The 26,766-nt window shown below is 37.0% G+C and overlaps 1 protein-coding gene across 9 annotated transcripts in view; it reads right to left on the minus strand.

The window, feature by feature from the left end:
• Positions 1 to 26,766, minus strand: part of CDC14A (cell division cycle 14A) — a 182,824-nt gene that overhangs the window by 43,349 nt on the left and 112,709 nt on the right. For 7 of the 9 annotated variants that reach the window (XM_074381355.1, XM_003933257.4, XM_010343810.3 and 4 more), the window contains 3 exons: positions 26,473 to 26,703; positions 21,534 to 21,672; positions 2,955 to 3,114 (listed from right to left, as the gene is read on the minus strand). In XM_074381355.1, coding sequence (XP_074237456.1) covers positions 2,955 to 3,114; positions 21,534 to 21,631 — 258 coding nt within the window. In that variant the 5' untranslated portion in view covers positions 21,632 to 21,672; positions 26,473 to 26,703. Of the gene's footprint in view, positions 1 to 40; positions 3,115 to 21,533; positions 21,673 to 26,472; positions 26,704 to 26,766 lie in introns of those variants that run through there. The other 2 variants (XM_074381354.1, XM_074381351.1) reach the window with 2 other exon arrangements.

Genomic DNA, 26,766 nt, shown 5'->3' on the forward strand with positions numbered 1-26,766 from the left:
AGTAGCCAGGACTACAGGCATGTGCCATCACATCTGGCTATTTTCTTCTTTTGTGTGTGTGTGTGTGTGTGTGTGTGTGTGTGTGTGTGTGTGTATTTTTAGTAGAGATGTGGTTTCATTATGTTGGCCAGGCTGATCTCAAACTCAACAGCCTCAAGTGATCCATCCACCTCAGCCTACCAAAGTGCCGGGATTACAGGCATAAGCCACCACACCCGGCCTAAAAAACTATATTCCAATTCTCCAAATCTGGTAATACAGAGCTTCCTAGTAACTAATCACAAGAAAATTCCTGTAAGCCTAGAAAAAAAAATTTAGACTCTCTGCTTTTAATCTTTTTTTTAAAGGAAATCTCTAGAGGAATACTGTCTTTTTGCACTTTCTATATATGCAAACTAAGTAAATCCAGAAATTCCATGCATGCAACTTGAAACACATTAAATTCTTACAGCATTCTCAATCTATTTTTCCATGTGCAATTTATAAGAACAATAAAGACTTCACTAAGTCTGTTAAGTCCAATTTTGAGTAAGCTAATTGTCCATATTCACGTGAAATTCCAAAGCTGGCACCACATAAGCATGGCAAGAAAGTGCTTGTAAGAGTTGCCTGCACAAAGTATTACATGAGGCTGTGTAAAATATTCACCATACCATCATTCTCTGGCATCTCTGAATTCTTTCATTTCTGCCCTTGAATTTCAGAAACAACAGCACTTTAATGGCTAAAACTAAAATAACGATGGGGGGTGCTATGGTCTGAATGTTTATAGCCCCCAAAATTCATATATTGAAATCCCAACCCCCAATGTGATGGATTAAGATTTTGTTTGCCCTTTTTGCCATGTGAAGATGCAGAACGTGCTGGCTATGAACCAGTAGGCAGGCCCTCACCAAACACAAAATCTGTTGATGCCTTGATCTTGAATTTCCCAACCTGCAGAACTGTGAGAAATAAATTTCTGTTGTTTATAAGCCACCTAGCCTATGGTGTTTTCTTACAGCAGACTAAGGGAGTAGACTTATAGATATACATACTTATAATTAAACTGAATTACTTTAAATTCCAATCATCTTGCATTTCTTACCTTCATAGCGATATATAAATGTTAAGTATTCTTAAGTTCAACCAATTGGGGTTGAAAAGAGTATGAGAATAAAATGTTCTAATTACCAAGTGTTAATTTAATCAAGATTATGATGTAGAAAGTACTATGTTCCTGCAAGGTAAGTATGTTTCTGGGATAACAGGATTAACTTTATGTTTGTCTTTTCAGAATTCATAACTTAAAGCCCTGTTTACCTGAACTCGACCTGGGAAGGAAAAAGGTATTCTTGCTTAGCTATATTATCACGTTAAAATCTTAGTTCAGAGCCTTTCTTTTTATTTGCGTTTAACAGGTGAGAGTGCAACATAGAAACAAGAAAAAGTCAACAAAGGCTCTAACATCAACATGACCTTGCATAAGATGTACATTTCATCAGGGCAGATGACTCCAATGGGTAAACTGAGTCACCTCATCAGCAGCCATCCTGGAGAATACAGCACTGGGCTTAAAAATCAGTTCTTCCAACGGTCTCCATCATGTGTCCTTGAAAGAAAACTCACATTCCCAATCTCCAAGCACTGTGGCTATCTTTCTTGCTAAAAAGAAATCTGATTGGGATGCCAACCATTAACCTAAGAGAGCTATGATGTGTTCCTTCCATTCTGGGTTCCTTCAGGGCTAACGCTTGAGCCACAGTATTTGGTTTAAGGCCCGTGTCCAGGTCTAATGGGTCACTGTCTAATGGAATGTAAATCTATACCTGTTGTTTCTATATTTTTTATTTTTCTTTCTTTTCTTTCTTTTTTTAGAGACAGAGTCTTGCTCTGTTGCTCAGGATAGAGTGTAGTGGCACCATCATAGCTCACTGCAGCTTCGAACTTGGGCTTAAGCATCCTCCTGCCTCAGTCTCCCAAGTAGCTGGGACCACACAGGCATCCATCACACCCTGCCTGGCTTGCGCCACGTTTTTCTTTTTCTTTTTTCATTTTTGCTCCTTTAGAGATATAAAAATATAAACCAGATGCTCAGCTTCACCTCAGGCATCATGTGTGACCTAAACCAGGAATTGAATGCCCAGTTCTCAAAGTGACCCCACTACCAAACGACTCTGGAACTTTGCACAAATCACAGATTTTCTGGGACCCCAGGACCCCAGTTTCTTATCTGTACAATAGGGGAACCAAACAAATGGTTTCAACGTCGTTTCTAGTTCCAAAAATGCTCGTAATCCTGATTCTTAGTAAATCAGTTCTATTTTTATTCAGAGGTAACAGTATGATAGAAAAAAACACAAGTTTGAAATCAGACAGACATGGATTGAGTATTTGACACTAAGGTCAGAACATCTCCGACATGTAGTTTCCTTCCTATAAAATAGAGATAGGATTGCCTAACTCACCAGGTAGTTATGAATATTAAATCAGGAAATACATATCAACTATTTAAGGTGTTTTGTTTACACTAGAGTCTTATTTTTTTTAAAAAGTTGCCCTAATCATGTTTTCAAGTCTGCACTTACTTTAGAAATCAGCATGAATTTGAGGCTTTCAAAGTACCACTTATGGTATATATTATTTCCTCAATTGTCAAATTAAAATTTTTTTCTCGATATCTGTTTTAATTTTCAAATAGAAAGTTTGCTTTTCTGTTTCCTTTCTGTAAATATTCTCCCTAACCAGAGTAGCCTTCTTTATAATTTACTCCTTAAATTATAGCTTTTTTTCTTTTTAAGGGCAATTGGCTTCTTTTCTCTGCTTCTTGCTATATAGATGGATGACTCTACATCTACAAATTTGGTATTCTCGGCATCCAGAGAAAAGACATTGCTGTGTTATACATGTCCAAATGAGAAACAAATGCAGAGCATCAGTTTTAAGGAGACAAAATCTTCCTAAGGAAAACTTACCTCTCCAAATCTTTCCAAGTTCTGTATTTTCGATAGGTTTCCACCAATAGACATATCATCTAGACTAGAAAGAATTTTATTAATACTTCCTTCACTGGATTGTCGATTTTTCAGTTTGGATCGGAAAATGTCTCCTTGGACCCACAACGATGCTTGCTTTCTGAAAGAAAAAAAAAAAGACGAGAAAAAATTATCTTTAAAACTGCTCTCATCTCAAAAGTATGATGTCTTACAAAGAAAAAGATTTAAGTAGCAAATAAGCATTTACATATCAGACTAGAAAGATTATGATTATCTTAGAATTTAAAAAGTCACTTTCAAAAAGCCAAAATAAAGTTCTGTATTAAACACAAATCTCATCCTCCAATACTTGTCGATATAGTTGACTGCTCAAGTCCTCAGACGCTGAGTACAAATTCCATAACAATAAAGATTATGAGCCCATTTGTCTTTTAAACATAAATTTGAAATCTCCAGTTTCTTAAATAGCAATTTGATATGTCTGTTTACAAAAACAGAGAGAATAACTGGACTCAAAAATGTAGATGAAAGAACTCGGGTTAAACAGAGATATCTTAAAAAGTACTACATACCTACTTTCGGGTGGTACTACGAAAGGCCCTCAACACACAACTTTAGAAAACTACTCTTAGAATCTAAAAGTAAGGCTTATAGCCTCAATTAGATTTTCCTTAGAAAAGGAAATGTGTTTGAAGTTCATGTATAAGTTTTCTTTCATTCAGTAAGGCACAATCACAACTGTCTTCAATGTTACGCAAAGATAAAATATGTAAGCAAAATAACATTCGGAGGATTTTATTTTTATTGATGGGATCACCTTCATACATTTCCTTTAAGATATCCCATAGACTCACTTTATTTTTATCCTATAACACACTAACAACACTGTGGTTTATCATTTAAAAAATCAAAATCGAATGAAATAATAGCATTATTGAGGAGATGCCACCAGTAAGAATATAGATTTTTTTAAAAGCAACAGGATTGGGTAATACTTTCTTACAAAGATTCCACATATCACATAAAATTCAGGTTAAAACACTGATCATTAGAGAAATGCACATCAAAACTACAGTGAGATACCACCTCCCACTAGTAAGAATGGCTATTACCAAAAAGTTAAAAAATAATAAATGCTGGTGAGGTTGTGGAGTGAAGGGAATGCTTGCTTATACACTGTTGGTGGCAGTGTAAATTAGTTCAACCATTGTGGAAAGCAGTGTGGCAATTCCTCAAAGAGCAAGAAACAGAATTGAGGAATATAACTCATTCTACCATAAAGACACAGGCAGGCAAATGTTCATGTAGCACTATTCACAATAGCAAAGACAAGGAATCAACCTAAATGCCCATCAGTGATAGACTGGACAAAGAAAACATGGCACATATACACAGTGGAATACTATAGAGCCATAAAAAGAATGAGATCATGTCATTTGTGGGAACATGGTTGGAGCTGGAGGCCATTATCCTTAGCAAACTGACACAGGAACAGAAAACCAAATACTGCATGTTCTCATTTATAAGTGGCAGCTAAATGATGAGAACTCATGGATGCAAAGACAGAACAACAGATGCTGGAGCCTACTTGAGGGTGGAGGGTGAAAGGATAAAGGGGATCAGAAAAAATAATTTGCTACTAGGCCTCGTACTTGGGTGACAAAATAATCTGTACAACAAACCCCCATGACATGAGCTTACCTACATAATAAGCCTACACATGTACCCCTGAAACTAAAAAGTTAAACTTCCTCCCACCAAAAAAAAAAAAAAGAGATAAAACAAAACAACTAAAAAATCCTTTCAGAAAGTTTCACTATGCCTTCAGAAAAAGAAACCATCTCTCCTCTTAAACAAAGTATGCTCTCAAATCAGAACATTATTCTTTATGGTTAAGTGCTGTTTAAAGCCTTAAAGAAAAGATTAATCTTAAAATCACAGCAACATTTTACATGTGCCATCCCCTCCAAGCATGCAATTCCACATCTATGTATCATCCTACAGAAATATACACTGTGTACAAGCTACAAAAATGCTTGTCACAGCATTATTTGCAATGGCAAAATATTGGAAAGACCCTAATGTAAAACCAGCTTATTAGATTACAGATTCATTCTGTGAAATATTATGTAGCTGCTAAAAAGCCTGGGACAGACCTACACATGGTAACAGGGAAGAGAGGCTGTACAACGAATCATTAATGAGTGAAAAATATAAGTGATTGAGTATAGAAAGTGTGATCCCATTTTTTTTGTTGTTGTTTAAAAAAGGAAGGGGCAATGTTATAATGTTAACGAAAAGTTAACGGTTATCTAAAATAATGTGCACAAAGATATTTACTCGTTACCTACAGAATAGTGATAAAGGAAACCCACTTTCTACTACATAATGTCTACATTATTAGACTTTTTTTAACAATGTGCCTCATTTGCTTTTGTAAAAAAAAAAAAGTGATCAAAAAATGAAAATAAAGATCAAAGCAGAAGAAAGGTAAGTATGAAAAGGAACCTTTAAAGTTGCTATTATAAAAGGTAAAAAACACATCACTATATATTTTTAACAACAGTACTTACAGGCACCTTTAAAAGTCAGTAGAAGAGGTAGGAAAATATTAACAGCGTGAGGTCAGACTGGGTGGTTGGGGGACTTTTTAAAAAATATAATATCTTACCCTACTTTCAAATAAGATGCAATTTTTTTCTTTTATTTTTTGCCAATTTTTAAAATATTTTCCAAATAAAGCAAAGGGGAAAAAGCAGTATCTTTAGGTCTAATTTCTAAGACAGCTACTATTGAGGCTCTAGATGTAAAATATGTTGTCCACACATAAGACTAATTTACATTTCTAACGTCTTTCTAAAATTGAAACTAGTTTAAATGATCTTAAGAAACTTCCAGTATATTCTTTAATAGATTAAATATTGAGACAAAAATCTGGTGAGTTTAAAATATATATGAATAAAATTAAAATTCCAGAAATTTATGAACACCAATTCACTAGTGAGTGAGGCAGTATCTGCTATCTATCACGGTAGAAGTTACTTTTTGGAAGCAAACCAGCAAGAAGTATTTTCTGAGCTTAGGATATGTAAATTGGTGGGATCAGCATATCACAGAGTCACTTAATTTTTCTAGCTATGAAATATGTATTGGAAACACCTTTTTAAACATTTCTTTTAAAATTTTATACTAGCTGTAAAAAGATGTATTGGAAACACCTTTTTAAAACATTTCTTCCTTTGGAGAAAACTTTATAAAACCATGAAATAGCCTCCCTTATACTTGGCATCTTGAAAAATTCTTGTTTCAGCTGGATGCAGTGGCTCATGCCTGTAATCCCAGCACATTAGGAGGCTGAGGAGGGTGGCTCACTTGGGGTCAGGAGTTCAAGAATAGCCTGACCAACATGGTGAAATCCTATCTCTACTAAAAATACAAAATTAACCATTTATGGTGGCATATGCCTGTAATCCCAGCTATTTGGGAGGCTGAGGCAAGAGAATCTCTTGAAACCCGGAGACAGAGATTGCAGAGAGATTGCACTGCACCACTGCACTCCAGCCTAGGCAGCAAGAGCAAAACTCTATCTCCGGGGGGAAAAAAAAAAAATCTTGTTTTAACTTTTTATATCTTCAGACTTTCTACTTCATGCAATTAGCATAACTCCTTATCCAATACTTGAATTATTTTTATTTTAATCCTGGCTGGGATACATGTGCAGGACATGCAGGTTTGTTACATAGGTAAACGTGTGCCATGGTGGTTTGCTGCTCCTATCAACCTAACACCTAGGTATTAAAACTAGCATGCCTTAGCTACTAATTCTGATGGATGCTTGAATCGTATAGCCTCCAAATAGTGGTGAACAAATTCCAGAGTCTTTGACACAGAATGAACAATTCAGAAAATAACTGTTAAGTTCATAAATGAGTGTGTTGGACCTCAGGCCAAAACTCGCATTTATAAAGAGCTACTATTAAAAGAAACAGAAGATTCAGGTCTGTCATAAATAGTGAGAAATTCAGATCAATGAAACACACAGAAAGGACAGGATATAAGGAGGAAAGACTGAATCCTTGTCTCTCAAGAAGGGATTTCTAGTTTAGGATGAGAAAAGCAAACAACTGAAGTCCAATATTATAAACGCTATGATCAGGATTTGCACAGCACCTTGGGAAAAGGGGCCCCGTACTCAACCTGAAAAAATTAAAGAGAAGTTCCCCAACATTCCAGAAGTATCTGGAAAGATGAGCAGGACTTACCCAGCAAAGACTATTGCCAAGCAAAGAAAACAATGTGGGCTGAAAAAATAGTGGTATCAAAGAAAATAGCATGTTCATGAACACAAATCGTTTAACTTGGCTGAAGCAGAGGCTATGAGAGATGGACCCTGCATGCCATCCTAAGGAATTTAAATTCGATCCGAAAAATAAAGGAAGATCTTTTAAGGGTCTTTAGAAACAAAAAGGAAAGTGGAAACAGAGGAGAGGAAGGACCTAAGAGGCTAGTTGAAAAAAAAAAAAAAATCCAACTCCAAAAGAAGTTATAAAATGAAAATTCTGATGCTGCTGCCAAACTAAAGATGAAAATTACAAAGTGACAACTTTCACTTGCTTGGTTTGAAAGACGCAATCTGTCCCATCTCTGGAAAGACTTGATTTGAACCTGAATATTAAAGATGAATAAGGTGTCAGAGCTGATCTGTGTGTTGCTAAGCAATGCTGTACGCAAGTGCTTCTTGAGAAAAAGCAGCACTTCACACAAATTCCTTTTTACTGACAATGCAAACCACGCCAGCTTTTATTGTGGTGTCTATTACTCCCTAAAAGCCTCATCTCAAACAAAAGAAGTAAAACACGTATTTTTAAGTATTTGGTATTTAAAAATCAAATCTTATGAAGTTAACACACCAGCTCAAAGTATATTCTCCAAGAATATAGTGCATTTTCTAAGAGAGCATGAAATTTACTGAGCCTCTCCTAATGGGGCATGTGCTTTAAAATGACAGGAAGAGATGTGTCTTGATTTGGACAGAGCCTTAAGAAGTATAGCCAGTGCTGGGGTCATTGCTCTCAGCCAGGTCCTGGCCCTGGGTTAGTCAGGTGTAGGCCAGCCAGGTCTTATAGGACATAAGAAAATAACCAAATAACTTGGCTTATTGTGACCCAAGTTATGGTGGATTCTGATATTGAGCCGTCACAGGTCTTTTTTTAAATATGCCTTTAATATTTCTCTAATCAAGTTGGTTGCACTGTTACAGTGGATATTCCTAGTTTTGAGTCCAGAACACAATGGAAGCCATTGTGCAGCTGCTTCTGTTTGTGGCTGACCTGTCCTCCTTCACTTCATTAAGTCTAGCCTAATTCCATCTCCATACCAATCTAACTCTATCTTCATCACTTCTTCCATCTTGGACACATTCTCCCAAAAAACCCAACCCTGACCCCAAAGTCCATCCAAAAGCCATTATTTGGTCACTTCAAATAGAAATGTAACCTACTTTCTAACTCAGCCTAGACCTACTCTAGACATTGAGTACCAATCTGTTCCATGCACCTTGAATTCCACTAGCCCAGAGCTATTATGGAAACAGAGACAGTTCCTGGCCTAAAGAAGTGAGCTAACAGCATGGTCTAACTTGCTATCAAAGGAAGACAGGTGGGAAGCAGCAACCAAGATGCAGGGGTGGGAAGGCGATAGGTATTAAAGGAGTTCTTCAAATGTTGCGGTACACGTGGAAGATTCACTAGGAAGATGTTTAGAGATTCTGAAGATATAAGGAAGGCAGTTGATTGTAAAACATATAAGAAAATGAAGCTAGAAGGAAAAAACTGAGGAAAAGAATTCTTCAAAAGATTCAACTAGCTAAATCTAGTTTAGGTGTAGAACCCTACAATCAGAAGCTAGACCATTAGTGTGTCACCCCAAAATGCAAACTTCATAACTAAACCTAATACATTGCTGCTTTCCTTTTTACTGCTACAATACTTTTCTCTCCCATCTCTAACCCTTTTCATATAGTTTTATTCAGAGCACAAGAAACAAAACAAAACAAAAACCATTTACAGTAAGGACACAGAGAAAGTGGACCCCTCATGCATCGTTGGTGGGAATGAAAAATGGTACAGCTGCTGTGGAAAACGGTTTCACAGTTCCTCAAAAAGTTGAACACAGAATTATCACATGATCCAGCAACTCCACTTCTAGGTATATACCCAAAATCATTGAAACAAGGGATTCAAACAGATACTTGTGTAGCAGTGTTCATAATAGTTGCATCATTCGCAATAACCAAAAGGTAGAAATAACTCAAATGCCCATCAACAAACTAACGGATAAATAAAAGGGGACATACACATACAATGGGATATTATTCAGCCCCAAAAAGAAATTCTGATACATACTATAACATGGATGAACATTGAAAATATGCTAAGTAAAATAAGCCAGACACAAAAGGACAAATGTTCAATGATTCCATTTACATGAGGTAGCTAGAACAGGCAAATTCATAATGTCAGAAAGTAGAATACAGGTTTCCAGGGACTCGGGTGGGGAGTGGAGATATGGGGATCTATTGTTTATTGGGTACAAAGTTTCTGTTTGGGATGATGAAAACATTCTGGAAACAATGGTGATAGCTGCCCAACATTGTGAACATAGGTAAAGTCACTGAATTACAAACATAATGGTTACAATTGTAAGGTTTATGTTATACATATATTTTACCACAATAAAACATTAAAAATTCAGTCTTCTATCTAGAGGAATAACTGACATGAGTATTTAATAATAAATTTCTGATGCAACCACTGCCAAATATTCTGATACATATTTAATTATCCTTAATATTTGAACCCATATTAGGATTTTATTTTGCTTAGTCAGTAGTTTCAGCGCCAACTGACAGTCAACAAATGGGTCAGATAATGCAGCAGTAAATGTTGAAGAGAAAATGGGAAACTACCATAACTGAGTGTTACTATGAAAATGTCATTTTCAATAAATAGTGCAAACTCAAACCTACACAGTATGCCTGTAATTCTAATAAATAAAACACAGTACCTTGTTTTGTTAAATTCTGATTTGTATAGTATTTCAGATTACAATTTCTGTATTTTAGGAAACACAAAATTTTAAATCCTTAAAATATATAATTTAAAAAGTTTAGCCTATATTTCTTGACCTACTGCATGTATCTAAAAGAAAACCATAAAAGGAAATAGTACAGGTATGCAAAGGCATACAGAGTAATAAAATAGACTATGGAGACTCACAGAAGGTGGGGTGGAGGGCAAGAGAGATTTTAAAACTACATATTGGGTACAAAGTACACTACTCAGGTGATGGACACATTAAAACCTTGGAGTTCATATGATACAATTCATCCATGTAACCAAAAACCTCTTGTATCCCAAAAGCTATTGGAATTTTAAAATACTTTTTTAAAAAAAGGAAATGGTAGAAGTCAATCTCATCTAAAACACAAATCATTATTGTTAGACTTTTTCAAGCATTTTTCCGTTTTCTAAACAGATGTTTCTCATCTTATTTTTGGTAATTCCTGAAATAAAAAAGCAATGGTTGAACTATTACTTTTTGATCTAGTGCAATCCAATTGTGAAACTTACCAAATGCTATCGCACCAAATTAAGATGTAGCCTAAGTTGATATCTACAGAGTAAGGATGGGCCAGACACCCTTGTTATTGAATGTGGTTCAAGGATCAGCAGCATCGCATCACCTGGGAGCCTATTAGAAATGCTGATTCTCAGGTCTCGCCTCAGACCTGCAGAATCAGAAACTGCACTGAACAAGATCCCCAAATGATTCTCAGGCACTTTCATGTTTGAGAATCACTGAAGACAATGAAAGGCTTGCAACAAAGTTAAATGCTGCAAATGTCCAACTCAGTAGAAGCTGACGAAAACACCTGTGGTAATAAAGTAGAACAGGGGAATTTTTGATTTATGGATTTAAGAATGAAAAAGAGTTCAACCATAATATTGTGCCTCTTAAAGATAACCTTGTTCAAAATGGAAGCTCTGCTTTGCAGAGACAAAACTTCCTGTAGGAGCCAGATTTAGGCTACATATGAGTTCTCTCTGTCTCAGAAAGAAATGTAAAATAAAAACAATGCCATATTGAGCCCCATAAGTAAAGGATCTCTGTGCGCGGAAAATCCCCATGGGACCCCAACACTAGTCCCTCAGTGATCCCTTTATAATGAACGAAGGCTTTAACAGAACATGATCCCCGAGGTCAGGGGATCCTCACAGCTAGATAATGATCCTCCACAGATAACGATACCCACTCACACAGCAAAGCTTCAATAAATAGAATCGACCAAATTGTAAAAGCAGCCTGACTCCACCTCTATACTTCTAAAGGTTGTCTCTGAGAAGGCTGAGTCCAGAGTTGGCTCAATAACAAAAAGATGTATTTTTGCATCATTTTAAGAACCTTGAAGATGTCTGATAGAAGACACATCTGGGGTTCAGAATGGTATTTTTGGTTTAAGAACTTCAGCTTTAAATAGAAGAAAAACACCTGCTGGTTGTTTTGCAAATAGAGAGCTTTATTTAAATCCTTTAAAAGTTTAAATCTAAAATTTCAGACTGTTAACAAAGGAGAGGTCTGGCAATACGTAAATTCATCAACAACTCAAAAGGATGCTAATAAATATCTCTCTTAACTGCCAGTGAATAAGAGGACTGCTTGTTTAAGACATGGCAGTCAAACACCTGGACATATTTTGGTCCTCAAGGACTAGGAGGATATGACAAACCAGCCTTTCTACAGTCAGAGATCTGGAATTAACATTATCTAAAAGGCACTGATTAACTTTTCACCTTCAAAAGAATACAATCACTTTAACTTGTTCAGTCATTTTTGACAGGTGAAAACCTAAGAGAGAATGATTTTACCCTTTTATTTCTTGCTTAATGAACACGTTACTTATTTATGCTTTTGCGTCATCATTGACTTCATACTCTACGTCTCTCTGATCATTAGTCTGCAAAGCCTTGTGTTTTTTTTCTTGAAATGTCCCTGGTACCCATCTCTAACTCTGCAGTCCAACTTCTATCCTCTTTTGTTAAGTCCCTGTCTCCCTGAGATGGATGATAATAGTCTCCTTTTTAGCCTCTCTGATTCCAATCTCCAACTACCCAATTCATCTTACACATTGTTGCAACCCAAGCTTCCTTAAATAACACTTAAGTCACACAACTCCTCTATCCTCTCTTATTCATCATACTTTCTAATTTGGAGTATTCTTCCCAATAAGTAAAATTTATATATATATTTTTTTAAAACAGAAACGTAACAAAACCCTGAAAACAGAAAGCAAAAAGGCAGATTTGTTGGAACCTTGAGACCTAAGTAACCAAGTGGTGTTGAGTTCCCTGGGTTTTCTTTTTGCCTTATATTGCCCAGTCTTAGGGGTAAAGAAGATAATAATCCAAAAATTCCAACAAAGCTGACTTTTGGCAGGGGGGGTTGTGTGTGTGTGTGTGTGTGTGTGTGTGTGTGTGTGTGTGTGTGGTTTTTGTTTGTTTGTTTGTTTGTTTGTTTGTTTGAGACGCAGTCTTACTCTGTCGCCCAGGCTGGAGCATGGTGGGGCGATCTCGGCTCACTGCAACCTCTGCCCCCTGGGTTCAATTAATTGCCTCAGCCTCCGAAGCAGCTGGGATTACAGGCACATGATATCATACCCAGATAATATTTGTACTTTTAGCAGAGACAAGGTTTTACCATGTTGGCCAGGCTGGTCTAGAACTCTTGACCTCATATGATCCACCAGCCTCGGCCTCCTAAAGTGCTGGGATTACAGGTGTGAGCCAACACACCCAGCCCAGAGCTGATTTTTTTAAAGCTCCAATAAAAGTCTGCTCTCTCTAGTCAAAGTAACAGGAAAAAGTTATCCTAGTAAGAGAGAAAATGTTTCAACAACAACTGTCTTCAGCCAAACCCCACAGAAAAAAAAAACTGTGGCCCTAACCCTGCCAGCCAGCAAGGACTGAGAGAGGATGCTAGATTTCCACCCTGCCAGGTTGTGTAAGCAGGCACCCCTATATCCTTCATCAGTCACTCATCAGAGAAGTGTCAAAGAAGGCTAAGTTGGGAGTTAGGTAATGAGATCCCCCAATTTCGGCCCCACTCATCACTAAGGTATTATGGTGGATGGAACCCGGAAGTTCACCTCAACCAGCAGTGACCAGCAACCCTCCCCTATCAGCTGGAGTGGTGTCACAGGGGGCCTAGTGGAGAGTGAAGACTTTCACCAACACCCTTCAGTAAGGTGACCCCTATCACAGTGTCAGTGCAGACCAGATGGGGAAGCCAGAACTCCCACTTCCATCCACCAGCAACAAGAAGCTCCTTAACCTTGGACATCAACAGAGGCTGAGTGCAGAATCCAGATTTCTGCCTCCACCTGGCAGCAGCAACGTGGCATCTCCCTGCCCCCTAACCCAACTGCCACCACCTCCCCCTTCTGGAGCAGTGTAAGAAGCCAGATACAACAGAAGGTTTAAGTAAGATCCAGGGTTGCACAACATACTAGGAAAATGTCCAGGTTGACATTTTCTGACATTGACATTGACTGAATGAAAAGAGATGATTGCTAAATGCCAACACCAAGATAGGAGATGTTATAATAATTTGACAAAAATTTAAAAGTCGCCATGATAAAAATGCCCTAACAAACAATTACAAAGACACATGAAACAATTGACTAAACATGAAGTTTCAGCAAAGAAATAAAGACGAACCAGATAGAAAGTTTAGAATAGTAAATAACCAAAATGTAAAATTCAGCGAGGAGGTTAAATGGCAGAATGGAGAGAAGAGAGAATTTGTGAAGTGGAAGACAGAATAATAGAAACTACCCAGTCTGAACAACTAAGAGAAAATAAACTAAAAATAAAATGATGAAGAGAGTCTCAGAGAGCTGTGGGAATATAACAAAAAAATGAACGCCCATGTCAACAGAGCTCTAGAAGGAGAGGAGAATGAGGACAAGGCTGAGAAAGCACTTAATAAATAATAGCTGAAAACCTTCAAATTTGACAAGATGCAAACCGACATATTCAAGAAGCTGAGTAAACCTCATAAGGGGTAATTCCAGTGAAATCCACACCTAGATGCACTGCCAAAATACTGAAAAGTACAGACAGAGAAAAAAATATTGAAAGCCATGAGAAAGAAATGACGCCATACTTATGGGAGCAGGACATTTCAAATGGCAGCAGATTCTCATGAGAAATCACAGAAGACAGAAGAAAGTGGCACAATTATCAAATGATGAAAGAAAAAAACTGTCAACCCATAGAGGCCAGAATCCGGTGAAAATATCTTTCAAAAGTGAAAGAGAAATCGAAACATTCTCAGATGAAAGAAAACAAAAAGGATTTGTTGCCAGCATATCTACTCTGAAAGAACCACTAAAGGAAGTTCTCGGAACAGAAAGGAAATAACAAAAGGAGGAATTGTAGACACTAGGAAGGAAGGAAGATCCCCATAACCAATAATATGGGTAAATACGATACACTCTTTCTTCTTAAGTGTCTAAACGATGTTTGACAGTTGAGGAAAAATTATAACACTGTCTGCTGTGGTTCTCAGTATTCATTGATAAAATAAGACAATTATAAATGAAGAAGGTAAAGGGACATAAAGAAAGATAGCATTTTTATATCTCACTCAAACTGGTAAAAAGACAACATTTTAAACTGTGATACATTTTTATTTATATATGTTTTTAAAATACACACACACGCACGCAAAGAGATATGCTCAAAACTACTGTAGATAAAATGGAGTTTTAAAAAATATTCAATACACAGGAAGACAGAAAAAAGAAAACAGAAACAAAAATAGTATAAACAGAATACAAAAAAAAATGACAATTAAGCCCCAACATATCAATAATTACATTAAATGTAATGGTCTAAATATAACAGTTAAAAGCAGAAATTGACTGAGTGGATTTAAAACCATGCCTCAGCTATGTGCTGTCTATAAGAAACTGACATCGAAGAACATAACCCAGGCAAGTTGAAAATCAAAGGATATAAAAAGAAATAGCATGCAAACATTAATCAAGGAAAACCAGGAGTGGCTATGTTAATATCAGAGAACTGTAAGACTTTAGAGATAGAAAGGAACATAATATAATAATAAAAGAGTTAATCCATCAAGAAAAAATAGCAATCCTAAACATAGATACCAAGTTACAGAGCTGCAAGTACATGTAGCAAAGATTGATAGAATCAAAAGGAAAAATAGACAAATTCACAGTTACAGTTGGAGCCTGCAAAACGTCTCTGATTGAAAGAACAACTAGAGAGACAATCAGCAAGGATTCAATGATTCAACACCACCATCAACCAAGAGAATCAAATTGGCATATATATAACACTCCATCCAACAACAGTAGAATATACATTCTTTTCAAGTAACTATGGAACATATGCCAAGATAGAACATATTGTAGGACATAAAACAACCTCAACATATTTAAAAGAATTGAATTCATGCAGTGTGTTATCTCATCACAATGGAATCAAATTAAAAATCAAGTAACAGAAAGATAAGTAAGATAAGTGTTAGTTTCCAAACGCTTGTAAACTAAACAACACATTTCAAAATAATCCATAGATCAAAAAGCTGTCTCAGGGAAATCAAAAAACACATTGAAACTGAATAAAAATAAAAATAAGACATATCAAAATTTGTGGGACAAAGCTAAGAGAGAAGTGTGTAGCACTAAATGCACACATTAGAAAAGAATTAAAGTCTTAAATCAATAATCTAATCTCCCACTTCAAGATCCTATAAAGAGAAGAGCAAAATAAACCCAGAGCAAGCAGAAGGAAATATTAAATACAAAAACATGAATCAATGAAATTAAAAGCAAACTCAAATATAAGGAGAAAAATCAATGAAACAAAGAGCTGATTCTCTGAAAAGATCAATAAAATTGTCAAACTTCTTGAGAGACTGACAAAGGGAAAAAATACACAAATTACTAACATCAGAAATGAAGCCACGAAAATCACTACGGACCCTGCAAACATAAAGGAATAATGAAAAAAAAAAAAAAAAAAAAAAAAAAAAAACCTCTACAAATGTAAATTTGACAATTTAGATGAAACGGACTCATTCCTCAAAAAACAATTTGAATTGCCTTATATCTATTAAGGAAATTGAATTCATAATTTTAAAACTCCCAAAAAAGAAATCCTCAGGTCCAGATAATTTCAGTGGAGAATTCTATCAAGCATTTCAAGAATTCACACCAGTTTCACAATTTCTTCCAACAAACAGAATAGAGAGCGATTCCCAATTCATTTCATGAAGCTAGTATTATCCTGACACAAAACCCAGACAAAACAGTACAAAAAAAGAAAACTACAAACCAATGTTACTTATGAATATGGACATACAAATTTTTAACACACAGAATTCAACAACATATAAAAAGAAGTACACACCATGACCAAGTGGGGTTTATTCCAGGGACATAAACCTCCTTTGATATACCAAAAAACAGTTGATGTAATCTAACATATTAACAGTGTAAAGAAGAAAATCATATGATTATATCAATCAATGCAGAAGAAGTATTTGACAAGACTCAACACCCATTCATGATAAAAACTCAGAAACATAGAAATAGAGGGTAACCGCCTCAATTTGATAAAGAACATCTATAGAAAACCTCAATTAACATACTTAATCCAGGTGAATGCCTAGATGCTTTCCTCTCAAGACTGGGAGCACGACAAGGATGTCTGCACTTATCACTCTTACTTATCACAGTGCTGGACGTTTTAGCCTGTCCAACAAGGGAAGAAAAGGAAATATAAGGTATACATATCAGAAAGAAAATAAAACTGTCCTATTTGTGGATGAAAAAGCAATCCCCAAGAATTTGCACGTACATACACATACATGCACACAAAACTCCTAAGTTTCAGGAAACAAAATAAACATAGAAAAATCCATTGTTTTGCTACATACTAGCAGTGAACATGTGGATATCAAAATTAAAAATATAAATAGAGGCCGGGCGCGGTGGCTCAAGCCTGTAATCCCAGCACTTTGGGAGGCCGAGGCGGGTGGATCACTAGGTCAAGAGATCGAGACCAACCTGGTCAACATGGTGAAACCCCAACTCTACTAAAAATACAAAAAATTAGCTGGGCATGGTGGTGCATGCCTGTAATCCCAGCTACTCAGGAGGCTGAGGCAGGAGAATTGCCTGAACCCAGGAGGCGGTTTTTCGGTGAGCCGAGATCGCACCATTGCACTCCAGCCTGGGTAACAAGAGCAAAACTCCGTCTCAAAAAAATAAAAAATAAAAAAAGTACCATTTATAATTGCTTTAAAAAAAAAAGTACTTAGGTGTAAATCTAACAAAAAAAGAAAAGGACTTGCATCAAGAAAACTACACAATGCTGATGAAAGAAATCAAAGAAGGACTAAATAAATGAAAAGACATATTACAGTTATGGATTAGAAGATTCAACAATAGTAAATATTTCAATTCTTCCCAAATTGATATAGAGGATTAACATACTTCCTTTCAAAATCCCAGCAACATTATCTGTAGATATAGACAGGCTTATTCTAAAATATATGTGAAAAGAAAAAGAAAGTGGAATTGCCAAGAATATTTTGTTAAAGAAGGAGAAAGCAGAAGGAATCACTCTTCCAATGTTGAGGCTCACCATACAGGTTCAGTAATCAAGAGAGCGCAGTATTGAAGAAAGGAGAGACACATAGATCAATGAAACAGAATAGAGAACAAAGAAATCGATTAACACAGACATATCCAAATGATTTCTGATGCTGCTACAGAAATAATGTAGTGGAGAAATTGACTTTTCAGCAAAAATGGTACTGAAGCAACTGGACATCCATAGGCCAAAAAAAAAAAAAAAAAGAAAGAAAAGAAAAGAAACGACGTAAGTCTCACACCTTATGAAATGAACAAAAAAACCTCAAAATCCATCACAGACTTAAATGTGAACGTAAAACTATAAACTTTTCAGAAAAAAATATGAGAAATCACTGAATCCAGGGCTAAACAAAGAGTCTTAGACAATATCAAAAAGAAAAAAGTGATAAAAGGGATTTCATCAAAATTTAAAACTTTTATTCTGTAAAAGACCCTATTAAGAGGATGAAAAGACAAGTTACAGGTTGAAAAAAAAGACTTGAAAAACACTTTGATCAGACAGGACTAGTATCTAGAATATACGAAGATCAACATTAGTCATCAAGAAAAAGCAAATTAAAACTATAAAGCAAGTTACCACTTAAAAACATCTAATGGCTTAAGTTTAAAAGGCTGACAAACCATTGCTGATGAGAACATAAACAGGCATATCTACTTTGGAAAACTGTTTAATAATTCTAATGCTGAATGAACACATACCCAATTATTCCAATCACAGGTATATCTCCCATAGATAGGTGTACCAAAAAATATGAAATAGCTAATGAGGTTGAATTGCTTTTCATGTTTATTGGCCATTTGTACATTCTCTTCTATTCTCTTCTATATTGGCCATTTGTACATTCTCTTCTACCTTTTTGTATTTCTTAAACATTTTTTATCAGACTGTTTTTCTTTCTGTTGTTAATTTGTAGGAATCTAAGTATTCTGGATACAAGTACAGTGCCCATTATATGCGATGCAAATATTCTGCTACTCTTGTGCTTTTCATTTTCACTCTGTTAATAGTGTCTTACATGAAGAGAATTTTACAATTTCAACTCAGTTATAGGTAATGCTTTCTGTGTACTGCTTAAGATATATTTACTAACTTCAAAATAATTATGTTGGACATCTTTTCATATACATATATTACCTTTTATGAGATATCTGGCCAAGTCTTTTGCCTATTTAAAAAATTAGTTTTTAAAATTGTTTATAGTTTTTAATATATGTGTAAAGTCTTTTGTCATATATATACTGCATGTCTTTTAATTAGCAGATTTTTAAAATTTTGCTGAAAATTTTTAAACACTGACTTTGTATCCTGCAACCTTACTAATTTCACTTTTTAGTTGTAAGTTTTCTTTATTTTTGTATTGCACTGGTTAAGATTTCCAGTATATTAGAAGTAGTGAGAGTAGACACCCTTGTTTTGTTCCTGATCTTACAGGAAAAGCATCACCATTAAATATAATTTTAGCTGTAGAGTTTTCATAGATTATTTTTATCTGAATGAGGAAATTTTCTTCTATTTCTAGTTTATTGAACGTTTCTATTAAAAATGGGTACTAAACTTTTTCAAATTTTGTACCTCCATTGAGATAATCATATAATTTTTCTCCTTTTTGTGTTAATGTGGTGGTGAATTATACTAATTTTCTAATACTGAGCCATGGTGGTGATGATGTATTATCTTTTTTTATATAGCAATGTTTGTTTAGGAACTCAGTGTTTTTTTATATGCAATGTTTGTTTAGGAACTCAGTGTTTATGATCATGAGGAATATTCACCATCTGTATATCACTGTGGAAGAGTTTCTGTTCAAATCATTTACCTATTTGATATTAAGTTGTTTTCTTGAGTTTTGAGAGTTCTTTATACACAGCTTAAGTATCTATAAATTTAAAAGCCTTTCTTCAGCCTAAAGTGACTGACAGGCAATAATTTTAAGAGATTTATTAAATGGCTTAAAAAACTAGGCTTAGTAGTATTTGGTTTTTTTAACCCTAAGACCATTTATTCAACTTTATTAATTATTATAATGAGAACCTGGCAGATACATGGCACAAAGATCCAGGCTACAGGCACATAAAATGCAAAACAGAGAAACAGATGAAGACTATGGCTGAGAATCTGCTCAAGAATAAAGCTCCAAAATAACAGAATTATTTTATTTGTACCTCACAGGTAAAAACAGAGAACTGCCGGGCGCGGTGGCTCAAGCCTGTAATCCCAGCACTTTGGGAGACCGAGGCGGGTGGATCACGAGGTCAAGAGATCGAGACCATCCTGGTCAACATGGTGAAACCCCATCTCTACTAAAAATACAAAAAATTAGCTGGGCATGGTGGCACGTGCCTGTAATCCCAGCTACTCAGGAGGCTGAGGCAGGAGAATTGCCTGAACCCAGGAGGTGGAGGTTGCGGTGAGCCGAGATCGCACCATTGCACTCCAGCCTGGGTAACAAGAGCGAAACTCCATCTCAAAAAAAAAAAAAAAAAAAAAAAACAGAGAACTTCCTGTCTTTTTAATGATTCTGTTCCCGCATATTTTTTCTAATGCATTCATTATACTTCTGCATCATTCTTTTAAGCTAAAGTATAACTGCTCGTTTTTTACCACTTCTTTTCTTAATTAGTTATTACCTCTAGGACTGGCCACTAAATAATTCCTCAGCAGGCTCAAATCCTCTTAATCATTTCAGATGCTAAGAGTTTACTTATGGCATCTTTCTATGAAATTCATTATCATTTCTTTATGAATTCACACATGATCATGATTATTTAAATTGGAAAGGAATAATTACATTTAAATTAGAAAGGAATAATTATACGAAAAAGAATGCTATTCAAAAGAGAGCCATGGGCCAGGCATAGCGGCTCACACCTGTAATCCCTGCACTTTGGAAATCGAGGCAGAAGGATTGCTTGAGCCCAGGAGTTCAAAACCAGCCTGGGCAACATAGTGAGACCCTCGTCTCTACAAAAAATAAAAAAAAATGAAAGTTAATATAGAATGAAGGGAGTGAACCCAGCATAAAAAGAAAAAGATGACGTTTCAGTAAAAGATATCACTACTGGATAATATTTTAGAGCTGGACCTAGATCAACTAGTACTAATTTCATCTTCTCATTTGATTAATGAGTACATTGAGGTAAGTTCTAGCATTCTAAGAAGAAAGGATTGTGTCCTACAGGTTAAATCTCTCCATCTCTTGAGCTGAGGCTGGACAAAAAGCTAATGAATGGGTATGTGAATAAATGAATGAATGAATGAATAATTATTCTAAATAATGGTCATAAAGCTAGTTAGTGGCAGAGCCAGAACTAAAACCCAGTTCTCCTCCCTTTTTCTTCTCTGGTAACTTCTTGGGTGTATTCATAAGTTGTACCTACATTCGCAGTTTAGTTAGTTGTCAGGAGAGCAGCAGTCTTACCAAAATCACTGAGTGACCTTAATTGTGGTTTTTTTTTTTCCCATTATACTTTAAGACATGCAAACAAAAGAAAAGAATGAAAAGTGCCAAGTGGGATGACATAAGAAAATTGCACTGTAGCCAGATCACACATAGAAAATGACAGAAAAAGGGTAGGCAGAGATGGCTCTGTGATTTTCTTCTCACTCTCACCTGATCTAAGAGATATAAAAGGTACAAAGTTAGAATGCATTAGCTGTCAAATCAACAATATTCTATTAGAGGCACACATTTCTCTTAATAATGCAGCCATTTTATAACCACAGGCTGATGTGGTCCACAACCAGGGGAACAAGAGGTGGAAAGGATCAGGAACAGGATGTAATGTGGTAATGGGGTCAATATACTTACTCTTCCAGGAAGTGCTGTTGGGGTCCTATAATAGAGCCCGGCCGGCATATTCTAATCCAAGCAATTATTTCACCATGTGTAAACCTGTAGTGTTTCATTACATAACAGGCTATCAATGTCCCTGTTCTTCCAAGACCAGCTGTAAAAGAAGGAAACAGAATAAGAAATACAAAGTCCAGCAAATGCTCCCACAAAAGAAAAAAAAAAGAAAATTCAAACCTTGCCCAGAAACTGCTCTGCATTCAAGTGTGATGATATTATCAACAGCTAATAGACATAACTGCTATCATGTAAAACTCTATTTTTCTTTAAACAATGGAAAGGGCAAAATGAAGCTGTCACAGATTTGGGGGCAAGAAAGTGATGCGATAAAAGCAAATGGGTCTGGCAGCAGCATTACTGGCTGGACTGGAAAAGACAGAGAGAGAAGCAAGAGAGATGAGACGGAAGGCCGGGGCAGGGAAGCAAGGGTGGCTGAAGGGGGTTGGGACGAGGGTGAGCAAATGCAACGAGGAGGAAAAGCTGAATTAGAAATCCATTCGGACCGGGTCGCAGGGGCAGTTACAGGTAACTGACATTTCTGACCTAGAAAACTGTACAATGTTGACTTCACCCACGAAAACATTTAGTTATAAAAAGAAATAAGGAAAAAAAATTGTTTGCGTGTGTGTGTGTGTGTGTGTGTGTGTAAAAGTAAACAAAACAGGGGACACTGATAGCTTCAGTTTTTACATGTTCAAGAATCTTCTGCTTTTGAGGGATCCTTCTGTCAGCTTTCTCTGGTCAAACAATAAAGGTAGTCTTCTCTCATCTGACAGTACTTGGGAGCACAGGGTATTTCAGCAAGTCTAAGACTACCATCCTGTACGATCTAAGTTCTACCAAGAAAGAAAACATTAAACTATGACATGCTATCCATTTTAAGATCCATTCTAATTTCAGAAATGTTAAAATGTGAAAAGAGTACATCTTTAAATCGGTGTTCCTCAACCTTTTTTACGTGATTGTTCCTTTCAGGAGCCTCTTTAGATATTTTTTTCCTGATCGGCCCCCATGAAATTTCACTGTCACATACTGCATATCTGTTTATGAAAATCTGTGCTTTATACAAAAAAAAAAAAAGTTTTCCATCCCCCAAAAAACAATTTTGCCCCCTTGGGGACAATATTGCTTGGACTGAGAATACATATTGAAAATACAAATTAAATGACAAGCAAGCTCATGTCTACAGATGCTTGACATTTCCTTCCCATTAACTCTTCCTTCTTAAGAAGTATTCATACTCTGTTTTATTACATGATGGGTGTGTGTGTGTGTGTGTGTGTCTGTGTGTGTGTGTGTGTGTGTGTGTGTGTGTGTTCTGTTTTCATCTGAAGGAACTCTTGTCCCAGGTCAAAGATAACATTCTTTAAAAGAGTGAGGTTTAATTATGGTCTCAGTGGGGCTCTTCTTTCACCATTAAGTTATGAGTAATTTGCCTTCTATTTCACCCAGTGCTTATCGCTGTTAATTCCCTACATGCCTGGCAAGACTATAGGCAACCGTATAGATAAAACACAGGTGACATCCTGGAGCAGAAGCCAGGGCCTAGTGAGTTTCCAGAGTTCTTCCTTCAAGTCACCAATTGGGGTGTCTCTCCGGAGAGAAAGGGCCTTCCTTCCCTATGGAGACAACACTCCCTCTCACTGCTCCCCTCTGTGCAAAGACCTGTCTAGCTCCCTCCCTTAGGCTCCTAGTCACACTCATAACCAAAAAGGAGGTGCAGGAAATTTTCAAATTTCTCTGAAACTAAAGCAGCTTCCCCCTTTTAAAAAAGAGTCTATAATTTTGATCTATAAAAAGAAAGTACTTAGCACTCAATAGTTAGGAGCTCTTACCACAACTGAACAGAATAGGAACATTTCACTAAGTTTCTATAAAAACTTTAAGAAAATTTTTAAAGCATTTGTAATTAAAGGGCTCCCTGGCACAGCATGACAAGATGTTGAAAAGTGTTCTATTTATACCAAGTCAAACACCAATTGCTTTACAGTTCCAAGCATTTTCTGAAAGCCCTATAGAACATCAATAATCACATACTGGAATATCACGACGTTGCTGTATTTTAGATTATTATTTGTGGTAGAGAATTTCAAGAATTCATAGCCATCTCTTTTATCAGCGACAGAGTGAAATGCAGTTATTGAAATGTTGTAACCCCAGCAGATTGGTTTCTAGTCTATCTCCGTATAAAATGCTTTATGTTGAGGCATGACATATTCATTCTCTTTTCAGTCGCTACCAAAGTTCATTTGACATAGGATAAGATTCTCTTTCCCTCCTTCTTTTAGTTCAATTAAAATACTGAGTGCTGCTTGAATTCCCAGAAAAATCAAGCTGACTTAATTAGGTCAGATGTCAAAATAATTAACAAGCCTAAAGTAGATACGTATGCTGTGAAAAGCAATACAGCTGTAACTAAACTGTAATCCTTACGAAAGAATCCTGTAAGTGTGAGCAAGTGGAAGAAAACAAAACAACACTCTCAAAAAGACGTCATCACATATAAATGTGACTGTCCTATACAAGAACTGACTTCAGTGTTAAAGGTTCCAATTTAATATACAAACATCTGCAATATAGGCCAGGCATGGTGGCTCACACCTGTAATCCCCGCACTTTAGGAGCCTGAGGTGGGTGGACCACCTGAGGTCAGGAGTTCGAGAACAGCCTGGCCAACATGGCAAAACCCCATCTCTAATAAAAATATAAAAAGTCAGCCGAGTGTGGTGGTGGGCACCTGTAATCCCAGATACTCAGGAGACTGAGGCAGGAGAATTGATTAAACCTGGGAGGTAGAGGCTGCAGTGAGCCAAGATCACACCACTGTACTCCAGCCTTGGTGACAGAGCAAGACTCATCTCAAAAAAAAAAAAAAAAAAAAAATTGCAATATAAAATAAATACATATATTTTTTAAAAGGTATACTTTCACAGGTCAAGGATATAAAGAAAACACCTGTAACAAGAGTGCTTAGCACCATAGAGTTTTATTTGCACAATGTCTCTCAGGTAAGAACATACTATCAAGAAACACACTGAGTTTTAATGAAAGCTTTGCAGTTCTCCTTGAATTTGTCAGTCCAAGATACGGATGGCTAATCCACAGATAAACTCTATGACATAGTAATCATAAAACTACCTGAATTAGGAAATAAGGCCAATCAATCTCAGGGAAAAAAATATGATTTTTATGACACAAAACTAAACTTTGAAAGAGAAGATAGGATTATCTCCTACTAACAATATAAACGTTCCCATTAGCTCTCAAGTTCTACTGCTGTTTAAAATACGTGATATGCGGGCTTTTTCTTGCACCTCGGCAACTTTGAACAAAATGCAATGGAAAAGCAAACAGAGCGCAAATGAACCACACGGGAAAAAGCCAACTCAATGCCACCCCACTGTGGCCTGAAAGCAGCACCCACAAATGAGCCAGCAAGTGACACCTTCCTAACAGACCCCACGCCAGAGACAAGAAGATGTCCCACAAAGCCAGGGCCCATCCTGCTAAGAAACGGGGAGGGCAGGGAGGGAGAGCTCTGTCCACCCAGGAGGATGTGGAGCCTGGCATGGGGGGCGGGCCACGTGCTGCTCATTTCCATTTCTCTGGGTCTTTGGGAAACTGCGGCTTCCCATTTTTGCTCACATGTTCGCAAAGTACCTCCACCTACTCAAATCTTAAACATAGAAACAAGGGCCTACAAAACGGCATTTTAATTTCTGTCAGAACCAAAGCCATACCCGTCTGAATAAGTCAGTTACAGCAGCACTAGGCACATGAAAAGAACAGCACCCTCCCGAACACCTACTAGATGATTAGCATAAAACGAGAGGGAAACCGGGTCTAGACCCAAAACCACGAGTTCAGCACCACCCAGCGGTACTAGGAGAAACTGCGCGTGAGGAATTCGAGGCTCTAGCCCAGGGCGGCCCAGGGGCTTTCTCCTCACTGCAATCCCAGACCCAGGAAAATCTCTGGAATACTTTCGGTATTATCCATCCTGAAAGATCCGGAATGGAATGGATTTCGAGCCTCCTCGAAGTCTAACAACTAAGCTTAGAGCAAACGGCACGTCATATTTTCTGAGTAGCTGACATGGGGTTGCCAGACAAAATACAGAATGCACGTTCCCTGCAATATTTGGGACATACTTATACTTTTTTAAAAAAGTATTCATTGTTTATCTAACATCCAAATTTAATGAGGCAACCTATATTTTTATTTGCTAAATCTGGCTATACTAAACCTTCTATACTCTGAACAACTCCTGCCCCAAAGTATCCACCCACCCCCAGAGATCAGAGATTTGCAAAACCAAGTCTTTATGTTTATTCCAAGACGCAGCATCACATCAGCAGCAAGTAAGCTAGCCCAATCAGTAAGCTAGCCAATTGCTCCTAGCAACAGGCATAGAAGACACTCTGCTCCATGAAGCCAAAGACTAGTAGGGGTGGAAGAGGCAGAGACTGGAATGGGGATCAGATAACTGGGTCATAAAACAGAACCATGACAGTGCAAGAGGATAGGGAAAGAGATGAGCAATTCTGAAAACAACAAAAGAGAGAGGGAAACTAACAACCCTTGCCTCTTTACAATTTTACCTACAGCCTAACGACACTGCTACTGTAATTTTCCCTCATTGTGGCACGTGGGCCTGGAAAGGCAAGGTCTGGAAAACTGGCATATCAAGAAAGCTATACCACCACCAACTGTCCACACCCAAGCAATCCTTTCTTTAAGAAGGGGTTACTAAAATGAGCTTGTGTCCCAGTTGTCTGAAATTACAAACCTCACTGTTTTCTAAGACACTAGACAGGTTTCATTTTATGTTATTTGCTCTTTTTTTGGCCCGCCCCTTCCATAAGTGCAGCCACCACCACCGAGGCCTGGCACACACCTTTGCAGTGAACGGCGATGGCCCCTTCGGTGTTCTCACAGATGTTCAGGAACCTTCGCACGATGTTGTCACTGGGTGTGCTGCCGTCTATGAAGAAGAGGTCATAGTGCTCGAAGCCAGCGTCTGTGAAGCGTTTTGCCTCATAAATCTTTTTGTTCAGCCTCACGACTGCAGCCACATTATGCTTTTTGAAATAAGGAAAGTAGGCTTCAGGAGCGTGAAGAGGATAACCTGAAGTAAGAAAGGAGCAGTAAGCAAAAGGCATGCCTTACATCTTCCATAGCACGGAAACAC

Source organism: Saimiri boliviensis, chromosome 11 (assembly GCF_048565385.1).
Source record: "Saimiri boliviensis isolate mSaiBol1 chromosome 11, mSaiBol1.pri, whole genome shotgun sequence".
NCBI lineage: Eukaryota > Metazoa > Chordata > Mammalia > Primates > Cebidae > Saimiri > Saimiri boliviensis.